The sequence below is a fragment of the Balearica regulorum genome, chromosome 4 (assembly GCF_011004875.1).
Source record: "Balearica regulorum gibbericeps isolate bBalReg1 chromosome 4, bBalReg1.pri, whole genome shotgun sequence".
Classification (NCBI taxonomy): domain Eukaryota; kingdom Metazoa; phylum Chordata; class Aves; order Gruiformes; family Gruidae; genus Balearica; species Balearica regulorum.
The window spans coordinates 45984464-46005994 of record NC_046187.1 but is presented as its reverse complement, the minus strand read 5'-3'; the positions used below and the strand labels follow the sequence as shown (position 1 = coordinate 46005994).

The window sequence follows — 21531 nt, the reverse complement described above, 5'->3', positions numbered from 1 at the left end:
AAGTCAAACAAGCACTGTGTTTCAAATTTTGCTATAGTTTTGTATGGTTTAGACATAATTCCCATGCAATTAAAAATATATGTAGAAACAGATGTAGTCATCTTGTATCAGCAGATTTTCTTGTAAGCCTTTTAAAGCCAATAATGTTATACCAAAGGGCAATTTTCCCCAGCATTTTGATTCCCCATTCACTTTCCAATTACTACAAAATATAGCATTACTTATAGTCTGAAATGTATTCTACGACATTCTTAGAACTACAGTACATTTGCCAGACCTCACATACACATTACAAATACCCCCTCTACTCCATACTACCTCATCTACAATAGCTCCTTTCAGTAATTAGACTGAAGCCAGTTTTTGTTATTTGCATCTGACCGTCTCTACCTGTGTGCAATGCCGCATATTTAATAGCCACCAAACACCATACACTTTACAGATACCAACAAATGTAAGGCATCTTTATTTACTAAATGTAACATGGACTTCTTCCGCAGGAAAAGATGAAGAGTCATATGAGTAATTTTGAGCCATAATACATCTGCAACCACCCCCAACAAACCCATGCACGCAAACAGGATAATTTGTCTACTGAAAAATCAGAAATTGTTACTTTAACTACACTTCTCTCATGATCAATGTTTCCCTACTCTCAGTCATGCTTTAAAAGCTTCTTAGGAAAGTCTAACCATGATGAGCCTTCTTATATAATCAATATAGGAAATTGAGAATACACTTACGGTTGATGTGATCAATATAATATACACCAATCTGAGGATCATATGCAGCTTCCCATCCCCATGGCAGTTCATCCCCAACACAATCCGCAAATGACAAGGGCTTTGTTAACCTAAAACCAAAAGAAACAAGTTAATGGTATAGTTCTTCTCTCTTTTGTGCATATGTTTGTTATTCATATCAATTCCTCATATGACAGAAGCCAAAGAAAGATAGCAGGGAGAAAGGAGAGCAAGTTGTTTTCTCCCTCTTAAAGTTTGGGCTCTTGATTGTTTTTTCCCCTATTCCGTCCTTCTGAATTCATTAACTCCAAGAATATAAATTATTGCAAACATTTTTCAGTACAGGCACTCAAGCGAGAAATTCGCTGCAACATCTTTCACATCTGACAGTTTAAAATTAAACAATAACCAATAGCTTGTAAAAAACCCAAACCAAACAACCCACTACACTCCTATTTCTCTCCAGAAGAACTGGACCCTTCAATCTTGAGTCTGTGATGAGAGCACTTTCAAGGTCGTCTTCTCTAATGACCATAGGCAGGAAACTCAGAAAAGACAATACAATCATATAAGATGCAGTTAGCAGCACTTACCAATACACCTACTTGAATAAAATAAGCACCAGTGTGGAAGAGTACATAGAGTAGACATTTTATAAGTAACATTTAATGGGCCTTCAAATGTTCACATGGTGCCTTTTTAGGAAGACAGACAATTAAAGTTTTTCATTTTAATAATGGAGCAACTATCTGTTACAAGAAATAGATTGATAACAATAATACATGGACTTTTTTACAACTGAAGCTGAGCAAAGCTTTACATCATCATATTTTTGCCTTTTTAAAAAAACCAAATTAATATTGGAGTTTCCTGTTGATAAACCCACAAATAAATGCCATGTCTGAAATGCCAACATATTTAATAGGAAGAACAAGAGATTTAAGGTTGTATTGTCACCACAGTGACAGTAAGATTAGTACACCTCCAGAGTTTAAAAAAAAAAATCCTCAGAGTAGGATTATCAAGAGCACTTTGTGGGACACACGAGCATCACCTCCTTCGCTCACTGCCGCTTAAGTTCTATCACCTAAGACTGTTTTTTCATCTCTCATCTTTCTATACAAATAAAAAGCTAACAATCCAATTCACATATGCTTTTTTGTGTTTCAGTATTTTTCTTCAATTAGTTTGTGACCAAAAGAAACTGGTTTATCAACATTTTTGTGAGGAATGAAAGAAAAAAGAATAGTACATTTTACTTTTGTACTTTGTACAAAATGAATGGGTTTTCTTGTGCAGAAAATGCTGCACAGAAAACACCTTTCAAAACTACAGAATCAAATTTTTCTTACAGCTGAGAAAATAGAAATTTGAGTACAAGTTTGATTTAGAAATCATTGTGTCACAAATACATATTATTACTATCGATGGATCTGACCTATCAATTCTTTAAGTAGGGCAACACTTTATTCCTCCAAACTAGGATTGCAGAAATTACAAAGAACCAATCTCTTACAATCCAAAATCTCAGCAGAGTGTGGATAGATTTATTTCTTTAAATCATAAGCATGAATCCACTTCCTCCTATTTCTTCAAAGTTTACAACATAATCCTATGAAGGCTACTAATGCTTAATTTTGAGGTCCTGAACAAATTCACAAATAAGTTCACTATTTTATTGCCACTTAGAAACTGCTATGCAAAACCAGTAAACACACTGACAGCTCTTAGAAAATTCAGGTGAGATTACCGATGTGGAATTACATCTGGATCACTAGGATATAAAATATGGATTATAAGCAGCACAAGCAAGCTGTGACAAAACTTCTGTTTACTGGGAGAGATTCTCCACGAAAATGGCCAGCCACAGACCCTTTTCTCAGTTGAGTGACAAGGTGTAGCAGCTTCTGTAGTACCTGTTCTCGTTCTCAACCTTAACCCACTATATGCTGACTCAGAGTCCAAGAGCTCCTTTTCTGAAGGAAATCTTAAATGGACATGACCCATCCTCCTCATTACAATGCAGGAGAGGACATCCCACTGAAGCTGACTGGGGTAAGCTGCCCAGCGATCTCCAGGGAGAGACCAGGTCTGTAGTAAGCCAAGCCTACCTGTTGGATCCTCTCCCACTGCTAACATACATTTTTAAATCCAGACACAGCACTGCTCTGAGTGAGGCTGCTCTCAGAAGGAGCTCTCCAGAAGCCCCAGCTGAGACCTGCTACTCTGTTCCTCACCCTCCTCCTCCTCCTCTCAGGGCAGCAGAAGCTGTGCTGCCGTGGCCAGGATGGCTGCTACGCAGCTCAGCAGGCTACCAGATGACCTGCAAAGCTGCAGCTGCCTAGCACTGCCATATCAAATACACCTGCCCAAGTGCTACCTATACATAATTACTAGCATCACTTCAAAGATTATTGTTTTGCAAATAGTAACAGCTAGACAGAAAGAGATAGTTCTTACGAAAGCAGAAGAAACCTTTCAACACCAGGATAATGCACACAACCACAGCTTCAGCCAGGCTGTCCGCAGCATGCAGTGGACTGAACACAGGGTACCTGTGTCAGAGAGTCCCAGGCCACTACTGCTCAGAGGAAGCATCAATCACGTAAAAGCATCAGCCCCTTTGGTGAGTTTCGTTAGTCATGAACCTGTGCCAACTACTAGGGCGCATCTTGCTGTGAAGAAAGTCCCACCTCAAATTAGATTACAAATGTGGATTTTCATAAAATATTTCTTAAACTGAATAAAAATCAAAACTCAATGTCATCCTTAATGTTATAATATTAACTCAAAACACAAGCCTTGTGTTCAAGTAGTAAAAATATTTGAAATACTATATAGCAAAGTAGGAATCATTACAAACTAGTATAAACATGCCCAGATGGTGTCTAATAAATTAATTTAGAACTCCGCATATGCATTCAATATTTTCAAAGATACACACCACAGTTAGGAACAATCACAAGATGTGATTTTCAAACCACTTCTACAGGAAGGATATAATCCCAGTATTACCCTGACTTCTCATCTGTACTCCATACCAATTTTATTTTTAATCAAATACTGACTTCTTACTATTATAGCTCATTCTGTAGGTTAGACTGCAGATCACACTGGCCATGTGGATGTTCTGTCCAGGTGTTATCACCTGTCAGAAATCAGACACCATGAGAATGAATAGCAGCCGCTCTCTCATCCTGGACAATCCATAAATTAAAGCAACTCTAAAAAACTGTGGAAAACTACTTGAGTGACCCACTCTGGACCTTAAACAGAAGAAGAGGAAGACAGAGGCCCTGAAATACAGGCAGTACTGGACAAATTCTGCTCTGCTGGATCATGCTTGGACATTTTGCAGCCTTAAGATCTGAACTATGTCAGGAGAACTGCTCCTGACTAGATCTTTAAAACATGAAAAGGTTTGTACATAACAAGATCACAATTACTCAAGAGTGTTACATCCCCACGGTAATCTCTTTTGTTCCAGAGTCTTTTAATAGGGTAAGATTTTTAAGCCTGACATGGACTTTTACAGTTGAGCAACAATCAGGACAAGATTATATTAGACCGCTTTACGCCCTCAGAACTGTCCCAACATAAACAATATTTACTTTCAAAATACATACAGCAAGTGGATGAGATTAACATGACATGAAGATAAGTAAAATGCAAGAGAAAATTTGCAAGAGAAAATATGAAAGCAAAGAGAGTTACTAGATGCAATTGGAAAGGAAATAATACCTAGGAGCAAGACCGAAGGAATCTTGCCTGTGTCAAGATCATTATCTGTGACATAATAACCTATGATAGACAAACTGCCATTACATTCATTAACTGTGACCCAAGAAAAATGAGGTTTATTGCACTGTAACAGAGGATTAAGTGGTGCATCTCAAGGCACTGATATTCTGAGGTAGTTTATAATACTTTCTCAGTTTGTAGTCATCAATTTACATGTTCTTAAAAGAATGCCAATACTCTAAAAAGGATGACTTATAGTCCACATTTAGCATACTATGAAGTTTAATTAGTTAACAAAAGATGGGGGGGGTTAATGCATATCATTAAGCTCAAGTATTCTCACCTATGGGCACTTTTTCAGTTTTTTTAACCTTACAGAACTCCTTCCAAGTGCAGACTAATTTATTAGCCTTTAGCTCATATATAACATTTTTATCTACTCAACCTTACATGGCTGCAACACTCCGATTTCAGCATACGGCTTGAAGTGTACTCCCCGGACCAAAAGAACAAGAAGAAGGTGTGTGTAACGAGAAGTGGCTACTCTTAAGAAAACCAGGAAGCAATCTGTAATTCCATTATGTAAACAGTATATAATTATGTTATTGCCAATCACTTCACAGCTGCCCTGGGAAACCTAGGAGACAAATACAGTTTACAAAATGAGAAGCTGTATTACCACCTCAAAGCCACATTTTTAAGTTTTAAAAAGTTAGCCAAGATCTTAAAATGCAGACTCTACAATGATATATGTGTTATCATCAAGTTGCTATTGCACCTGCAGCCATGCCTGTAATTCTGTATATGCATCTAAAATTAATAAAGAGGCTGATGACACTCTAAAATGGAAACATAACTACAGACTGATGGATTGCCAGTGCAGTATTGTTCCATTCGGACAACTTTGTGCACTTTCTTGCTTGATGTACTCCCTAGACCACACAAATACATACAAGAAAGGTTTCTCCCTAAAGTCAGGGTCCACAAGAATGATAAATTTACTAGTGAATGCTATCTTTCTGTCAAGATACGGACAACCCACGGTATTTCACACTTCTGTGATTTGAGATTATCAATGTGTATGTGCTTAAAAACATGTATGCATATGTATGTATACACACACAATTTTCAACACATTTTTCTACGCAAGAGTAATGCTGCATTCTGCCACATTCCTTCTCTGACTCCTTTTTTTCCTCTCCAATATCCGTTCAGGATTAAATAAATTGTAACATTGAACAAAAGGTTATCCATATTATGATTAGGACTCTACTTTATCAACAGGAAACTCTGGACTTCAGTGTCCACTCTCTTCTAAACTCAGCTGATACCAGCATCACTGATCTCCTTAGCATACTTCAAGACCTGATTTTATCCACACTCTGAAGGACTAGGTGAGTACAGCTTGACATATTTTCCTTAGGTAGAACTATCTGCATCAATTTTGTAAGACTGATTTCTTGTGATTTATAATATATGTGGTGGAGGGTGTGGGGAAGAGAGAAAGGTGACAGTAGGTAGATCTCAGAAAATGGGATGGGGAAGAGGGGCATGAGAGACATTAAAAAAAAAAAAAACAAAACAAAACCAAAACCAAACCCTAAACCAACCAAGACCAAACCAACCAACCAACCTCCAACAAAAAAACCCTAAACAAGCCCACAACAAACCTGAGACTTCTTTTCCTCAATTAGAAAGGAAGAAAATGCAGCTTCGTAAGAGGGTACATAAATACCTGAGAATTATGAACAGGTTCATCTTAATCTCTTTCAAAGTTACTTGCAAGAATACATCCTTTGCTGTGTGGTGCTTGACCTACAGTCAAGATGTAGAGTTTTGAATTCAATTATAGCTAGGGTCAATGCTCAGGTTCTACAGCAACTTCAACATGCATTTGAAAACTTTCTCCAAATTCTAATTCTCCCCTACCCAAAATGACTTCATGTTCTTTGCCATGTAGCAAGATCTTGTGTGACACCTACATGAAGTGTTGTACTGATTAAATTTTACATCCATTAATTCTCATATATAATGATGTAGGTTACACATTATTTATTTTCTCTTACAATGCAGTACTCCCTATTACTTTTTCTAGACAAGAATTGTTCCGAAAAATATACCTCTTCTCCACAGGAGAAGAAATTGAGAAGACAAAACATAAGTTACTATTTAGATGTGCAGGAATGAGCATTTATTAAAACATAACAGAAGAAACTCAATGATGGAAGGACCATACGCACACTTACCTGGAATCTGGCTCATTTAACTACATACACCATTACAGAAGGGTGCACAGATGACTTACCAAAACCATAATACAACAGTAACACAAAAAATTTCCTCTGAGCACTTCCCCACAAATATTTTCAGTTAGCACAATGACACAGACTAGGAACGTATGGTCAGCGTCAGCTAATTTCTTATTTTGCAAAAGGACGACTGGAAGTATTTAATTCTTATTTTGATCCAGTAGCTCAAGACCATCAAACGCAAAACTTTCAATCAACTGATCAGGGAAAGGAATGTATAAATAGAAGAAGAAAAATGTTCTAAAATTCTTCACTAGAACTCCTGAATTTAGTTCTCAATTTAGATCTTAAAATCAATTCAATTCTTACCCAACTTTCTAATATTATAGGCATTGTGACTTTGAAGGATCTATAAACATGTTTTCTAATCCCATCCTAAATATCCTCCCAAACATGGATTTTACTCACTTCAGGCACCCAAGATGGATTTCTTATATAAAACTCAGGGGTGCAATTAATCTCATTAACTTCAAAAGTTAGTTATCTAACCTGAACTACTCCTTTAGGTTCCCTAGAGAGGTTGATTCAGCACATCTGTTTAGACTGAAGATAAATCACATTGAAGGTTTCCCTCTTTTTCTAGTGACTATAGAAGAAGTCTGAATGCAATGCTCCTTAGCCTATACAAGATAACTAAATTTAGAGCAGGATGAATACTGTACCAGACAAGAGAATGATTATAGAATGGCAGAAGAGATCAAGCTGTAGCTCCACGTTGCAGGTCAGAGTTAAAGAGAGGCATTGCTGCTACCTATAGCTGAGGTCAGTATCCATTAACAGCATGAAAGTTACAATTACATCAGGAAGACAATTTTCTCTTCTACAAATTACAGAAGCTGCAACAACATGCATTTACTTTCTACTAATAATATTGCTGTCACTTTCCTAACTTCAAAAGTGGTAAGCGGGCCAGTTACCTGTAGAAAGGGGCAGAATTTGCATGCCCATAAAACACCCTTTTGCCATATTCTTTGTTCATTCAATTGTATGAACTAGCAAATCCCACACACCTTTTCTCTCTCTCCAAAATGCTCATTCATAAGTCTGTTGACAGGATTTCAGCTCCTAAACACCATGTTCTTAACACAGTAGTGCCTCCCGTTCAGGCCAAAACATTATGTACAACCTTTGTACTGCTTAGGTACATTCTCTTTTAATAAGGGTATTATTAAGATATACTGCCACTTTATTTGTAATAAAGTATAAAGGTATTATTTTGAAAGAGTAACTAAGTGAATGTCAGTATCACATTAGAACACAGCAAATAAGGAGTAGCATGGTGGCAGCCCCTGTTTTAGAATAGTGGTATAAAATAAATGGTGGTAAGGTCACGCATCCATTTACCCTGTTCACAAGATGCGTGCAACCAAACATTAACAAATATCTGTATTTAAGACTATAAACATGCATGTTACCTATTCCACACCAATACAGAATTACTAAGAGGTTCAAACTAAACGTCACTCCATTATTTAACGATGAAAAATTCTCAATAAAATTAAATTACGCTGCTTTATGCCTATAGCCACTAGCACGTGCACCATTCAGCTGCTTGTTTTGCATTACACACGCATGCACACAGCAGTATAGGTTTACAGTTGCACATTCCTAGCCACGGTCCTAGCATTTACACATAGCAGTCACCAGTACACTGATAGTACCATACCTTCACCTTTTTGCACCATAACTGGATACTCAAAAACTAACTGCAGAGAATAAAGTCACAGTGGAGTTATACACTTCTAGGAAACAAAGATTTAACAACTCCATCAGCAAGTATTTCCTGGATACATTTAATGAATTTTCACCTGTTCTCCAGATTTCAGATCATTTTGCTCCTGGTAATACAAAGATAGGTAAAATGGTTGAATTTTTATCAAAAGAATGGAAACTTGAGATATTTGGGCACTGATTCTAGTTTTCTAAAAAAACAACCACACAGGTATAGTATCATTCTTAATAGCCTGCAATTTCTTTCCTATGATTCTTTTAATGTCTTGAATGCCTATGACAGGCAGCAGACCTTAAAGAAATACACTTCTTGGGTTTTGGAGGGTTTTCTTGGCAAATGAAAATGTACACACATGCAGATAGGGGGTTATACTAAGAGACATACACAAGTTCACCACCTTACAGCAACACAAATAGCTAGACATTATTTGGGTGTATACTACTGGGATAATGGGCTCTCACAACTATTCTACAAGCTCAAAAACTTAGTGTCCAGTACTGAATTTGTACTGTCAGTGACTTACAACTTTTCCCACGTTACAAGTGAGCTGTGGGTTCACGTAGATAGGACTAGACTGCATTCAATGACGTTTCAGGGAACATCTAAGACTTTGAAAAATACAATTTCCATTAAAAGACTCTTGTCTAGCTAGCCAGCAGCCCAGGTGAACACAATATTGTGTTCAGGAAGCACACAAAGATCAAGCAAAACCGATAATCTAATAATTTTCCATCCTCATAGGGTTTGGGGCTTTTTAAACCATTTTAGAGTACTCAGTAAGGTGTTTCTTCTCTGTAATTTCGGCAAAGTACTCAAGGCTGCTTTGAAATGCTTTGCTGCAAAGGGCAGTGTGCTGAATGGTGTCTCAGTTCTCTGTTAGAGAGCTCTTTAGAGAGACAGTTGCATTAATACTACCATGTGAAATGGCAGTATCAGCCCATTGTCGGTCCTGACTGCTACTGCAAAAGGCCTTCCTGAAGGCCAATTCAGAGTTTCATACACTGTACCATGGCACACAACTGCTCACCATATTCAGTAAGCACTGCTTAGAAACAACAAACTGATAACCTCCCCAATGACTGGTTTGGGAGACAAGCACTAGCTACAGTAGAAAACTGTTCTCCATTCCTGAAATGTTTCCAGGAACTACTCTCCTTGAATTTAGTTAAACATTGAACTGCCAGGGCAAGGATGAAAACATTCCATCCTTTCTACAACCTCATTACAACGAAAGAATCCTAAATTCAATATATTTATACATCACTTACTAAACTTGTACAACATCAAAAACCAGAAATCTCACAAAAATTCTTAGGTTCCAATATCTATTACTAACTGACCACTTTAAGCCAATACAGCCACGTATTTACTAGAAAAGATGCACTGTACAAGTTCTTTATAACAAAAATCTACTTATAATTGCAAAGAATTTGAGTCCACTTATTCTAATACAGCAAAAGTAAGTCTTAAAAAACACAACCTGATAATAAAAATATCTGAACAAAAAAACCCCCAGAATGAATGCTATCTCTTTAGACAAATAAATGGCATATATTTGAGGATTTTTGTCTTAGAGGGGCCAGTAAAATCTACAAAAGTACTGAACCAAACTAAAACCCAAGAAAACCACCAAGTAACCAAATGAGGAAAAAAATTCAAACAAAACAAATTAAGAAAAAATCTTATATGGTAGAACACACACAGCTTTGCCAAAAACCACCTTCCTACTTCAAAGTTTTGCAAGTGTCCTGTAAAATCATCAGCAATTAAGCACTTGCAATATATTAAAAAAATATTATCCTTTTAATGTATTTATTTTAAAAGACTTATCTTAAACACTCAAAAATCCCACACATCCCCAAACTCCCCAAGCTGTATGCTATACAGGAAAGTTAAGGATGGAAATCTTCAGATCCTCTGAAGATCTTGCCTGTTTCCTCCACAGAAGAAACCCAAAATGAGGAACCGACGTCCTTCTCACATGCACACACACACAAAAGGAAGCAAGCAGAGCACACCCAGCCTAAGACTTCAGTACAGGAGGTAGAAGACAGCGGGAGGTGAGCGCAGAGGGAATATGCTACCTTCCATCCAGCTTACCACAAGACCCTACGTGGGTGTTAATGACTGCCATAACATACGTGATAGCAGAGCCGTAATTGCCTCTTCCCGGTTACAAAGGGGTTAATATTAGCTCAATGTCAGTTCACTCTGTCCCTTCACAGGTGCTTCTGAAAAGGCACACAAACTGAATAGCTGAGACCCAGAAGGGGAAGAATGCTTTTTGGAAGGAAGGGACCCACACCCACTGGTTGCAGGACCAGGTCAAACTGCCTGCTGACATGGAGTTTTTGTTTCCTTTTTATTTTGATTATGATAAACTGTTTTGGCTTTCCACTTAATTACCATCGGTGAAGGAAAGCCCACACTGAATACAGCTATACATTTTTCTACATCATTTTATCATTGAAGGTACCGAAAGAAACAAAATATTTAAGTGAAAAGGAGAACCAATATTTTCCAGCTCAGCACACTAAGCTATTTGTTTTTGTAGGGCAAAAAATCCCCAACCAAATCACTACTTGTAATTTGTTTATCCCTTTAACATTGCCAAGTTCAATGCAAAGATGACATTTTGAAAGGTTAGGGGGCAAGAGAGGGGGGCAGAGGAGTGAAATGGGTAATGCCATGAATGTTTTCTCCCGCGTTTTTCTTTGACACAGCAGTTGGTCCTGCGCTGGCGTGTAAGCACTATAATATTAGACACCTGGAATGTGAGGAATGTCTGATAACCATACCCTAGCACAGGGATAATTCCACAGCCGTAAACCAACGACATGACCTTTGAGCTTTCCCTCGGAAAAGCTCAAATACAGTGACATTATGAAAAGGCTATTATGTGCAGTGTTGCTATAGGTTATTTGTATATACATGACTGTACACTGTTGATAGAGGGAAACCACGTTGTCATCAATTGAGAACACTGTTAAGAAAACCTTAGCTATTAGTCTTAATCTAAGTGCATAAACACCATGATATTTTTCCAGTAATTTCAAGTGTTCCAAATCCTACAATCTCTACCTGCAAACTTAACTTGGAAATGTTTCCTTTACCTGTCTTGTACCACTCTGCTTCTGATTTCACACATCTATTGTCAAGCTATTCCTCTACAATAGGAAGATGTACCCTTACAAATACACAAGTTAAAAAAAAAAAAAACAACAACAAACAAAAAACCAAAACCCACAACCCAAAAAAACCCCCAAAACCAAACCCAGTCAAACATTGGTTTGTGAAATTCAAAAAAGGCACAAACTACAATAATTTCCATATGCAAGCAGGAGCAACAGCTGTCCCCAAACGCTTACCATTTAATTGAACCATGATATAAAAAACAATGAGAGGAAAATGTCCATAGATTTGAATACTTTATTAGAATAAATCAAAATAGACTTATAATAAATGATTAAAACATTTATTCTGTTATTTTGGATGATTTGTCAGCTTGGCTATCTGTCAGGCACTAAGTATCAAAAGCAGACTTCATGGCAGATAGTTAACTACTAAAGGGTTAAATATAGGAGATTTCTGTAGTGTGAAAATTAAATCTGGGAAAGAGAAATTAAATTCAAAGAAAGAACGCAGTCCAAACCAGAAAACAATCATGATAGTTAAGGTCTGCAGTAAAAGATCTTCCCTATCCCTAACCCTTCCCCATCCTGCTTTCTGTAATTTCATATACACGCCAAATCACCCCACTACTCACCTCATCAGCTATAGAAAATGATTTTGAAAATTTTGTTCTGTGAACTCCCCTTCACTCCTGCAAACAAACGCTTACACTGCAAGGAACCTTTGGGTTTATAGACAGGATATTTAAAGACTCTCCTCACCTAACTCTGCTCCCACTGAAGTCAGCAGGAGTGTTACCAATTTCAGTAGCAGGAAACTTAAATCTGTGACAAGCACTTTTGAAAAGTACCATCCATCTGAACATCTCAAATAACCTCACAAACATTCAACTTCAGCACTGTGAAGCACTCCAGCCAAGTACACCAATCATTCCAGAAGCAGGGAAGAGCAAACTTAACTGTCCAAGGTCACTGCAATGCAGTTACAAACTGTGCCCAAGGGGACACAGCACCCCACTCTGTTATTCTCAGTACTGAATTTCTTTATGTCCCAATTTCTAGGCTAGCATCCAATCGCTTGTTTTGTAACAATTTTCAATGCATACTTTATTAAATCATTACATGTTTTGCAGTACACTGCAGCTCCTGTTGCAAAAAGACTGAGCTAGATCAGAGCTCAAATGCTTGGCCAACCTCTGGGCACTGGTAAACTCTATTTCCAGATGCTACAGGAGTATGAGAAATCTTTAAATGTATTAACAATTTTTTACATAGATAAGGAACAAACACATCACTGATTTTATATGGCTGCAAGCAGCAAAATAATATTTAAAAAGGAACAGGAAGTTATATCTGTATTTTAATAAGAGACCATAAAAAAGTCCACCAATCCTGGTGCAAACAGCTCAGAAAGTTCCCTCAAAAAAAATCAGCTATGCTTTCATAGAATACAGCCACTAGAAAAATCTTTACATTCTTGAGAGCAGAGAGATGGAAGCCACAGCCTGACGTCTATATTAGTAAAACTAGACAAAACTGAAATAACAAGTAAGAATTGTAGCAAGTATGTTTGCTTCATACAAATCTAACATTGAACTTAAATGTGCAAGATGCTGAAGTATCAGAGTACTGCAAAAATCACAGTATTGTAACAATACAATTGTAAGATTTCAGAGATGTTCTGGCCTACATTTAATCCCTCCCACTAATTATTTTAATATGTAGAACTGTAGATGAGGTGTTGGGCAACCTGGTCTAGTGGAGGGTGTCCCTGCCCGCAGGCGGGTTGGAACTAGATGATCTTTGAGGTCCCTTCCAACCCAAACCATTCTATGATTCATTCTATGATTCTATAATGATAGTTCACAATGCTCTTATTAAACTTAAACTGCCTTTCTTTGTATATTCCAAGACACTCCCAAAATAGTATTAAACAAAATCAATGCACCTCTACATTTTGTAGATTTCTTTATTCACAATATTAATTGCATTCAAGTTTTAGATTACATTTATTCCCAGTGGCAGTAAGGTTTGAGGAATGGGAAATATGCAACAATTATCCAACAGGAAACATCTAAGTGTTCTGCTGTGACTTCCTGCCCACACACCCACTCCCAGAAACTGCCTTTAAAAAAAACACCCCAAAACCTGTAATAAATGTGGTAAATTTTCTAGTAGTCACTAGCAGGAATACAGCACATACACAATTTATTGCAGGATGGCTATTTGGGGGGGGGGGGGGGAAAGGCAAAGTACTGAACCCTTATAAGCCCTTCCTCTACCCCCAGCATACAATTGCTTATCATACATCCCTCTTTGCATTTGGCACAAACAGTTGTTCAGAGTCAGGGGAAATACTTCCAAGGCAGTAATTTGCAAAATTGCTGAGGAATTCTATGAGACACTGTAAAAGGGAGCCTGGAGCTGCCAGATGAGCTAATGCTCTACTTACCAGACTAGAATAGAGCTGTCTACCTTTCCCACATGTGAAATGCACTCTCTTCAGTTTATTAGCAGTTTGCATCACTGGTTTAAAAAGATTATTCTAATCCAGGTTAAATAATTACTTCAGAGAACGCAGTACATATTAAAACCTAGTCCCTGGCTGTGGTCTCTAATAGCATAGAGTAAATTATCATAATTTCTTCAAATAAGAGTACAAACATGAAAACAATAGTAACAATACTCCCAGGAGTAGGTAACAGCAACGTTTTAACACTCCTGTCTGTGAAAGTTTATGCAACAAGTGGAAAGAAGATGAGAACACCAGAACAAGGTTATTTTGCACATTTTCAAATTTAATTGCTTAAGCTAGCACTTAGAAACTCAAAATTTAAAAAGGGAAGAGGTTATGCACAAAAATCTATGAAGAGATTTTGTACCACTGAATTACTTTTAACTGGAACAAAAGACATTAAGTATTTTTGTCAACACCACAAGTCATTCAACTTGTGGATGGCTCTTCGAATCAGCTCAACATTTATCAGAAGCCAAAACACTAAACAGCTTATTTACAAGTTATGAGCAAAGAAATATAAAACAAAACAGAAAACATCACCATATAATTTCTATAAAGCTATTGTGTGATATATTTTAATACTCCATTCAGCTCTGACAGCCCTGTACTTGAACACACCACAACATCATCTACAAAGTAAAACCATGGACCAAGATACACAGAAAAGCAGGCAATGGTAATCAGGATATAGAATGTATGTGTAACTGAACAGATTAAAGATTATTCATCTTGGAAGTTGCTTACAGAGTGGAAATATTATATACAAGGAAAGGAACAAGCAGCACTTATTCTCTATTTCTCACACTACAAGGAGGTACATGCAGAGGAGGTACATGCAGAAAGTACAGAAGAGCAGGTTCAAAACAAAGTTCTGTACACACACAATCATATCTGGACCTCACTGCCACAGCACTTTGTTGAGGTCAAAACTGCAACTGCTTTCAAAACCAGAGTTAAAAAAATACAGAGAATAGATCAACAGTGACAGTAAACACAATATTCCAGATGTAATCATCTTCCTACTCGAGTTTCTATTCTAAATTCACTCTTCTTCTAGCACATGCAGAAAGATCAATGAAATCTGCCTCTCCTTCCTTTCCCCATCCTGTTATGACTGGAAATGGGAATTCCAAAGACAGAAACCACATCAGATACAGTACCTCATCTTAAATTCAAAGAAAAGACTCTAGTTACACAGAAGACACTGACCTTTACATTAATGATTAAAAAAACCCCAACAAAACTAACAAAACAAACACAAAAAAACAGAGGTGATACTTTTCAAGATAACTACTAAAATAACAGCAAAGCTCAACAGTATGCCACAATCTTTATTCTTTGGCAACAGAAAGGAACACATAATAGACAAATCCTAAAGTTAATTTACAATGATGAAAGTGAAGAGAATGCTTCCTAGCGGGAAGAAAAAAGAAAAAAAAAAAAAAAAGACTTTGGCCTTGTGCACATACTTCACCTCACTACAGAGAGCATTACAGAGCTACTGCAACTCATAAGCAAAGGTATCTTTGAAGTCCCCTTAATATATTCTTATTTAATAAACATTTAGTTATTTAACATTTTATAATAAGTTACTAGAGCTTTTCTTAACTTTTTTCTTCCGTTGAGTTACAGTCACAAAGGATATTTTTTTTTAAGACAAAATATTAAAGTTGACATTTCTTAGATTTACAATAATCCCATTTATGGCAAATAATGTACAGTCAATATTGAATTTTAGAAAAACTGGAAAGCTAACCTAGTCGAGAGTTACAAGTTACTTCCGCAGTACAGCTCCCACAAATCTCACAGCAACAGGTTCCACCTTGAGTTGAAAGAAAGAAGTCATAGCCAGTCTCCACTCTTGACTAAAAACATGGTGCCAATTCTCTTAATCTGTCCTGGTTTTGTAACAGCAGCCTGCAGTCCAGGCTTGCCTTCTTTTGGGTGAGAGGTTGTATTCTACCCGGAAGCCAGTAAGAAGTGGATTATTGGAGGAACCTCTCCTGTTTAACATCTGAATCAATGATTTGGAGGAGGCATCAGAGTGCACTCTCATCAGACTTGCAGATGACACCAAACTGGGGGGCAACAATCAACACTGTCAAGGACATGACCACCATTCAGAAGGACTTCAGAAGGCCAACAGGAACCTTCAGAGATTCAGCAACAACAAATGCAAAGTCCTGCAATCCAGGAAGGAAATGGCCCATACAGCAATACAGACTGGGACTGATCTGCTGGGAAGAAGCTCTGGGGTGCTGGTGGGCGGTGAGCTGGCAGTGATCCAGTGCCCTGGCTGCAGAGAAGGCCAACAGCCTCCTGTATCTGCAAGAGAGTGGCCAGTAGATCAAGGGAAGTGATTACCCCCCCTACCGTGCACTCATCACACTGCATCTCAAACACTGCATCCAGTTCTGGTCTCCTAAGGCAAGAAAAACTTCAACGAACTGGAGCAAGTCCAGGGGAAGACCACCAGGACGGTTGGGAGCTGGAGCACTTGCCCTGTAAGGAAAGATTAAGGGACTGGGGTTTATTCAGACTGGAGAAGAGGCAGCTTCAGGGGGATGCAACAGCAGACCTATGAGGTCTACCTATGAGGAAGTTTTCAAGATGACTGTGTCAGGCCCTTTGCAGGAGTGGGCATAAATTGAAACAACTGGATATAAGGAAAAAAAAAAATTACCATGAGGACAGGCACGTGGTGGCACAAGCTAACCTGAGTAACTCTGATCTCACAGCTGACCACGCTTTTTGCATATCATTTTCAAATCTTTGCTATCTCTACACTTGCAAACCATGTGCACACATATACATACATATATACTCACTCCTGCCTTGCCTTCTGTTTCTCAGAGCTTAGAACCCCATAACTGTGTATCTTGGCTACCGAAAAATAATCTTTGTTACTTGCCTATATCACACCAAATACTGAGGTTCCAGAACAATTTAAGTGGATCTAACCCGACTATCACAGTTCTGCTCTTCCTCTACCTGTTCGTGTCTCCTCTCTTCTACTTGTGCTAGCACTCATTTCACTCCATATTAAGTCAGTTCAAAGAAATAAACTAGTAGCAGAGATTGAATGTTTTGGGTTTTGGTTTTTTTTTTTTGTCAAACCAGTCTAGCTGCCTAACCAGTTCACTACTGGTACGAATGCCAATGAAAGAGACAGGGTGGAACCACTTGCAGTCCCAATTCAGATTTGCATGAACTAGTCATAAAACAGAGTTCCTAACAAACACTGAAACCGTGGTTCTCGATGGAGATTGTAGGCAGTACTGTAATACACATGATTACTCCTCCTCCACCTTACAATTAAGCTATTAAAACAGACAGATAAGACTAAGTATGCAAAATTGAAGAAGGGCTTAACTACCTGTGCAGTTTTTATGTGGTGGAAGTTAGGAGACTGATTTTTGTAGGTTGAGGGTTTTTTGGACCAACAATGAACCTTAACTGGTTGCAAAGCCCTATTTCTGAGAAAAGGGAAGGACTTACAGAGAACAGAGTTTAATTCCTGTTATATTATGAAATGGAAATGCTTGGGCAATTAGGAAAATTTCTATTTATTGCAATACCTTCATCTACTGGCTACTTGAATTTCAAATTAGAACAATATAAATCAGTGAAGTGCCCGATCCTGCAGATACACAACTTCACAGAACAAGCCAAGGAGACTTTGCACGTGCAGCCTCCCTCTACACCAAAGTCAAAGGCAGCCTTGCCATTGCCTTCAACAAGGATAGAAGCAAAGTTGTATGTGACTAATACTTTTAGTTACCTGACTTTTCTCACATTTGCCAAAATAAAATCTAAAAAAAATATTTTGTCCTTCTGTGAGAGGCTTTACTTTCGCCATTTTGACGTTTTTAGCCAAAACTAGTTCCTTATTGAGGCTCTAGTGTAGAGAGTTTAAAAACAATTGCTAATGACACTGAAAACTACAATACTGTCTCAAATACTGAGCAGAGGCACTTTCATAGAAAAACAAAACCTAAGCATAAACAATTGATTAAACAGTAATCTCCCATGCTGTATATATCTTTTGTACTGGAAGAGGCAAGTTGCCATATAAGCAATGTTTCAACAAATTCAGCTGACTAGAAAACTGCAATTTCACAGAATTGTGGAATTTCTTAGACACAGTCTTTTTAAATGATTACTTCATAAAAATCACTAAGTATTTTGTTAGATGTAAAGTTTTTAAACAGTTTGAGTAATGAAAAACCTCAACATTAGCTCACGCTGTGGAATATGCAGTTGCTCCTTGCCAAAATAAGCATTACATCTCCATTTGCCACTTATTATTCTTTTAAACTGAATAGAGAAGATTGCTCTTAGGAGATAGTCCAGATAGAAATCTCTACTATCCAATTACTTATGTAATCTCTTTAAACTTCTCAATGGAGGTCTCTTGCTATCTCTCATAAATCAATCTACATCAGTTGCTTTTGTGAAAAATCTTTAACATAAATATTAATACTTTGAAATACTATTTTTCCTCCAATTCTACATGATATCCTTAGGTTCCTTTGGGAAATTACTTCATGTATCATTCAAGCTTTTAAAACAAAACGTATCTATTTGGAGGCAAGACTTCTGACTCTCCTCCTATAAAAATCAGTCATCTAAAACAATTTCCAGAAGCACTGGAAACCTTAAAAGTAGGTGCACTGTAATTAAATAGGAGTCAAACTTCTAATCTGTTGAAAATGCCATTAGGTGCCTGCATGCATTTCTGTGCTCTACAGTATATTAAGTAAAGCAATGAGAACAAACAGAATAAAAATTAACAGTCAGTCAGAATGTGTACAAGCATGGAGTCTGACCTAACAAGAGGACAGATTTCCAAGTTCATGACAGTCCATGCAATTCTATTTTAGCTTATCTGCAGGCACTACACATGGCTAAAATTCTATTTTAGAAAGTATGTGAAAAGGTTAGGGAAGAAAGAGAGGATCGTGATTATACACAGTCCAGCAAAAAATCTGTTTTCTGTGTTTCAGACTCTGGGGATTCCATAGCAAGTTTAAGAGAAGCAGCTGGAATTTCCTGATCTGGCAGATAGAGCCTAGGGTGGGGGAAGAATAATTCTCAAAAGAGCTTTCAAATGTGGGCTTGGAATTTTGCCGGACAGAACAATGATTGATTTAAATCAGCCATAAAAAGAGAGATTTGATCTTCTGTCAAGTCTTTGAAATGGTAGAAGTTAAGAGGAATCATCAGTGTTGCATGCTTGCTTAATGAAAATTCCATTCTTCTACATTTAGTTCTAAACACTTTCAACCCACTTGTGGACTGATAATTTCATGCTTCCAGTTGTCCGTATACCAAGCATCTTTTTTTGTGCCATGCTATAAAGAACTGAATTTTTACAGGCAAAAACAGTAAGGAAGAAAGGTAGAGTTTTGCAATAAAATAAAGCACTTGTATTCCTTCCTAAAGGTGATCTGCATAGCTCTTCGCTAACTTTTTCAGTATATAGTAATTCTATCCTCTCCCTACCCAACTCCTGTGTTTCATCGGTTTTACACTGAACAAATAGTAGAAAAGGCTGTTCTTTATTGGAAGTCCAGGTGAAAGGGTCTATCTTTTTTTGCTGACTTCACTGCTTCATGCAAAAGATACAAAAAGCATTTAACTTTGCCTATCACATTTTCTCTCCTTCACCTTACTACTTTCTCTGTGTTAAAGTCATTGTATTCCTATTCACTTGTATTTATAATAAACAGATTGTAACAAGGTCTCTGGTTTGGTTTATATAAACTTACATAAGTAGCAATATCACTTTGAAGAACTAGAGATATCCTGGGTCTCTGGGTACCAGTGGAGCAACAGTACTCCTCATTTCTTAACATTGCAGTATTTCCACCATTATTAGCATTTCTGCATCAACACATACAAGACATACCACATAGAAGTGATTTCTGCCTTCAAGAATCTAATTGTAACAGCAGACATCTTTTACGTGGAATCCTAGTATCCATAACCACAACAAAACCCCTAAAAAACCTGTCACATTTAGGTTTTGATAATGACATTTGGCTTTGTTTGACCAGAGCCTGCAGAAGAAATACATGGCCTTTGCAAAGTAACTTAACAATGTTGTCTTTTTTTTCCATGCCTGGATCGTTCTTCCTGTTGTCCCTCTAAAGCCAGCTGCTGGGAGATACGCAAAGAAGCAGCAGTGCTTGGTGACCCTCACTGGCAGCCAAAGAATTAGTCTGGTTGATAGAGCATGGCAATCCACTGTGCCAGCTGAAAAAAGCAGGCCAGAGCAATTTTTGATCATTTTACTGGGCTCTGGAAAGACAAAATCTCTTCCTTTCACAAACCTGACTAGGAAGCTTAATTGATGTCCAAAGGACCTTTACTGTACTGATACTCACTATGCTTAGGCTATGATCAAAGTCCTTTATGGGTGGCCCAAATACTTGTGAATGGGTTGTAACTGAGAGCCTGCTGCAGTATGGATAACTGCTTCAGGCAGTAGGTACACAGGCAAAATGATTCATGCGGCATGACGCTCCTGTGATACTCACGTTAGGCAGAGACTGTTAAGTCTGTCAGTAGAGCAAAGTGGAACAGAGTATAGCTTGCAGAGTATGATTTGCAGTCGCTAGGTACAGAATGAGGAAGAGAATGGTCAGAGAAATCCCTCAGCTGAGGTATGGGGGAATGTCTGTAGCCTGCAAACTCCCCACTAAGACAATACAAGGACTGAAACACTCCAATCCTGACATTCATGTCTTTGTTTCCTTCTGATTTGCTTCCTTCAGGTGCTATAAGCCTCAGGGGAAAAAAAAGGGGGGGGGGGGGGGGGGGGGGCCGAAAAAGGGGAAGAGAAAAAACAGAAGAGGGAAGGCAATTTCCAAGGGCAAAAGGTAGCCCAAAACGTAGTTAGGGACTTCTGAACTCTGTTTTTGGGAAGGCCTGGCTAAGCATGTCTTTGTGGCCTGGGGCAGAACTAACACAAACTGTACAGAGCAAATAATGCTCCTCCTGCCAGTCGCTAACAATCCTAGTTGTGTTGTTAAGCTGCCCAACAAGCTAAAATGTATTGTGGACTTCGGGGCATTGAAAAATGTTGCATTCTCCTGCTGCCATCACTCTTACCTACCTTTTATTCCATACTATTCATACAGATGGAGTGATATATTTGAACACACTAAGACCCACTCTTTCCATCACACTGCTATCTTCTGCCTATTCACTCGAGCTATTTTCTGAATGAAAAGAGAAACGATCAAATTCTAGGAACAGAGGGCACACAGGACATGGCAACTGAAGCTGGGAACTGCTGTTGATCATAAATTCCTCTCAGATTTTTGAGATTACAGATAGTCTTTGATTGGTT

At 37.9% G+C, this 21531-nt stretch overlaps 1 protein-coding gene across 3 annotated transcripts in view; it reads right to left on the bottom strand.

The window, feature by feature from the left end:
• Nucleotides 1–21531, bottom strand: part of WWC2 (WW and C2 domain containing 2) — a 103859-nt gene that overhangs the window by 67461 nt on the left and 14867 nt on the right. For all 3 annotated transcript variants that reach the window (XM_075751941.1, XM_075751940.1, XM_075751942.1), the window contains exon 2: nucleotides 744–853. In XM_075751941.1, coding sequence (XP_075608056.1) covers nucleotides 744–853 — 110 coding nt within the window. The remainder of the gene's footprint in view (nucleotides 1–743; nucleotides 854–21531) is intronic.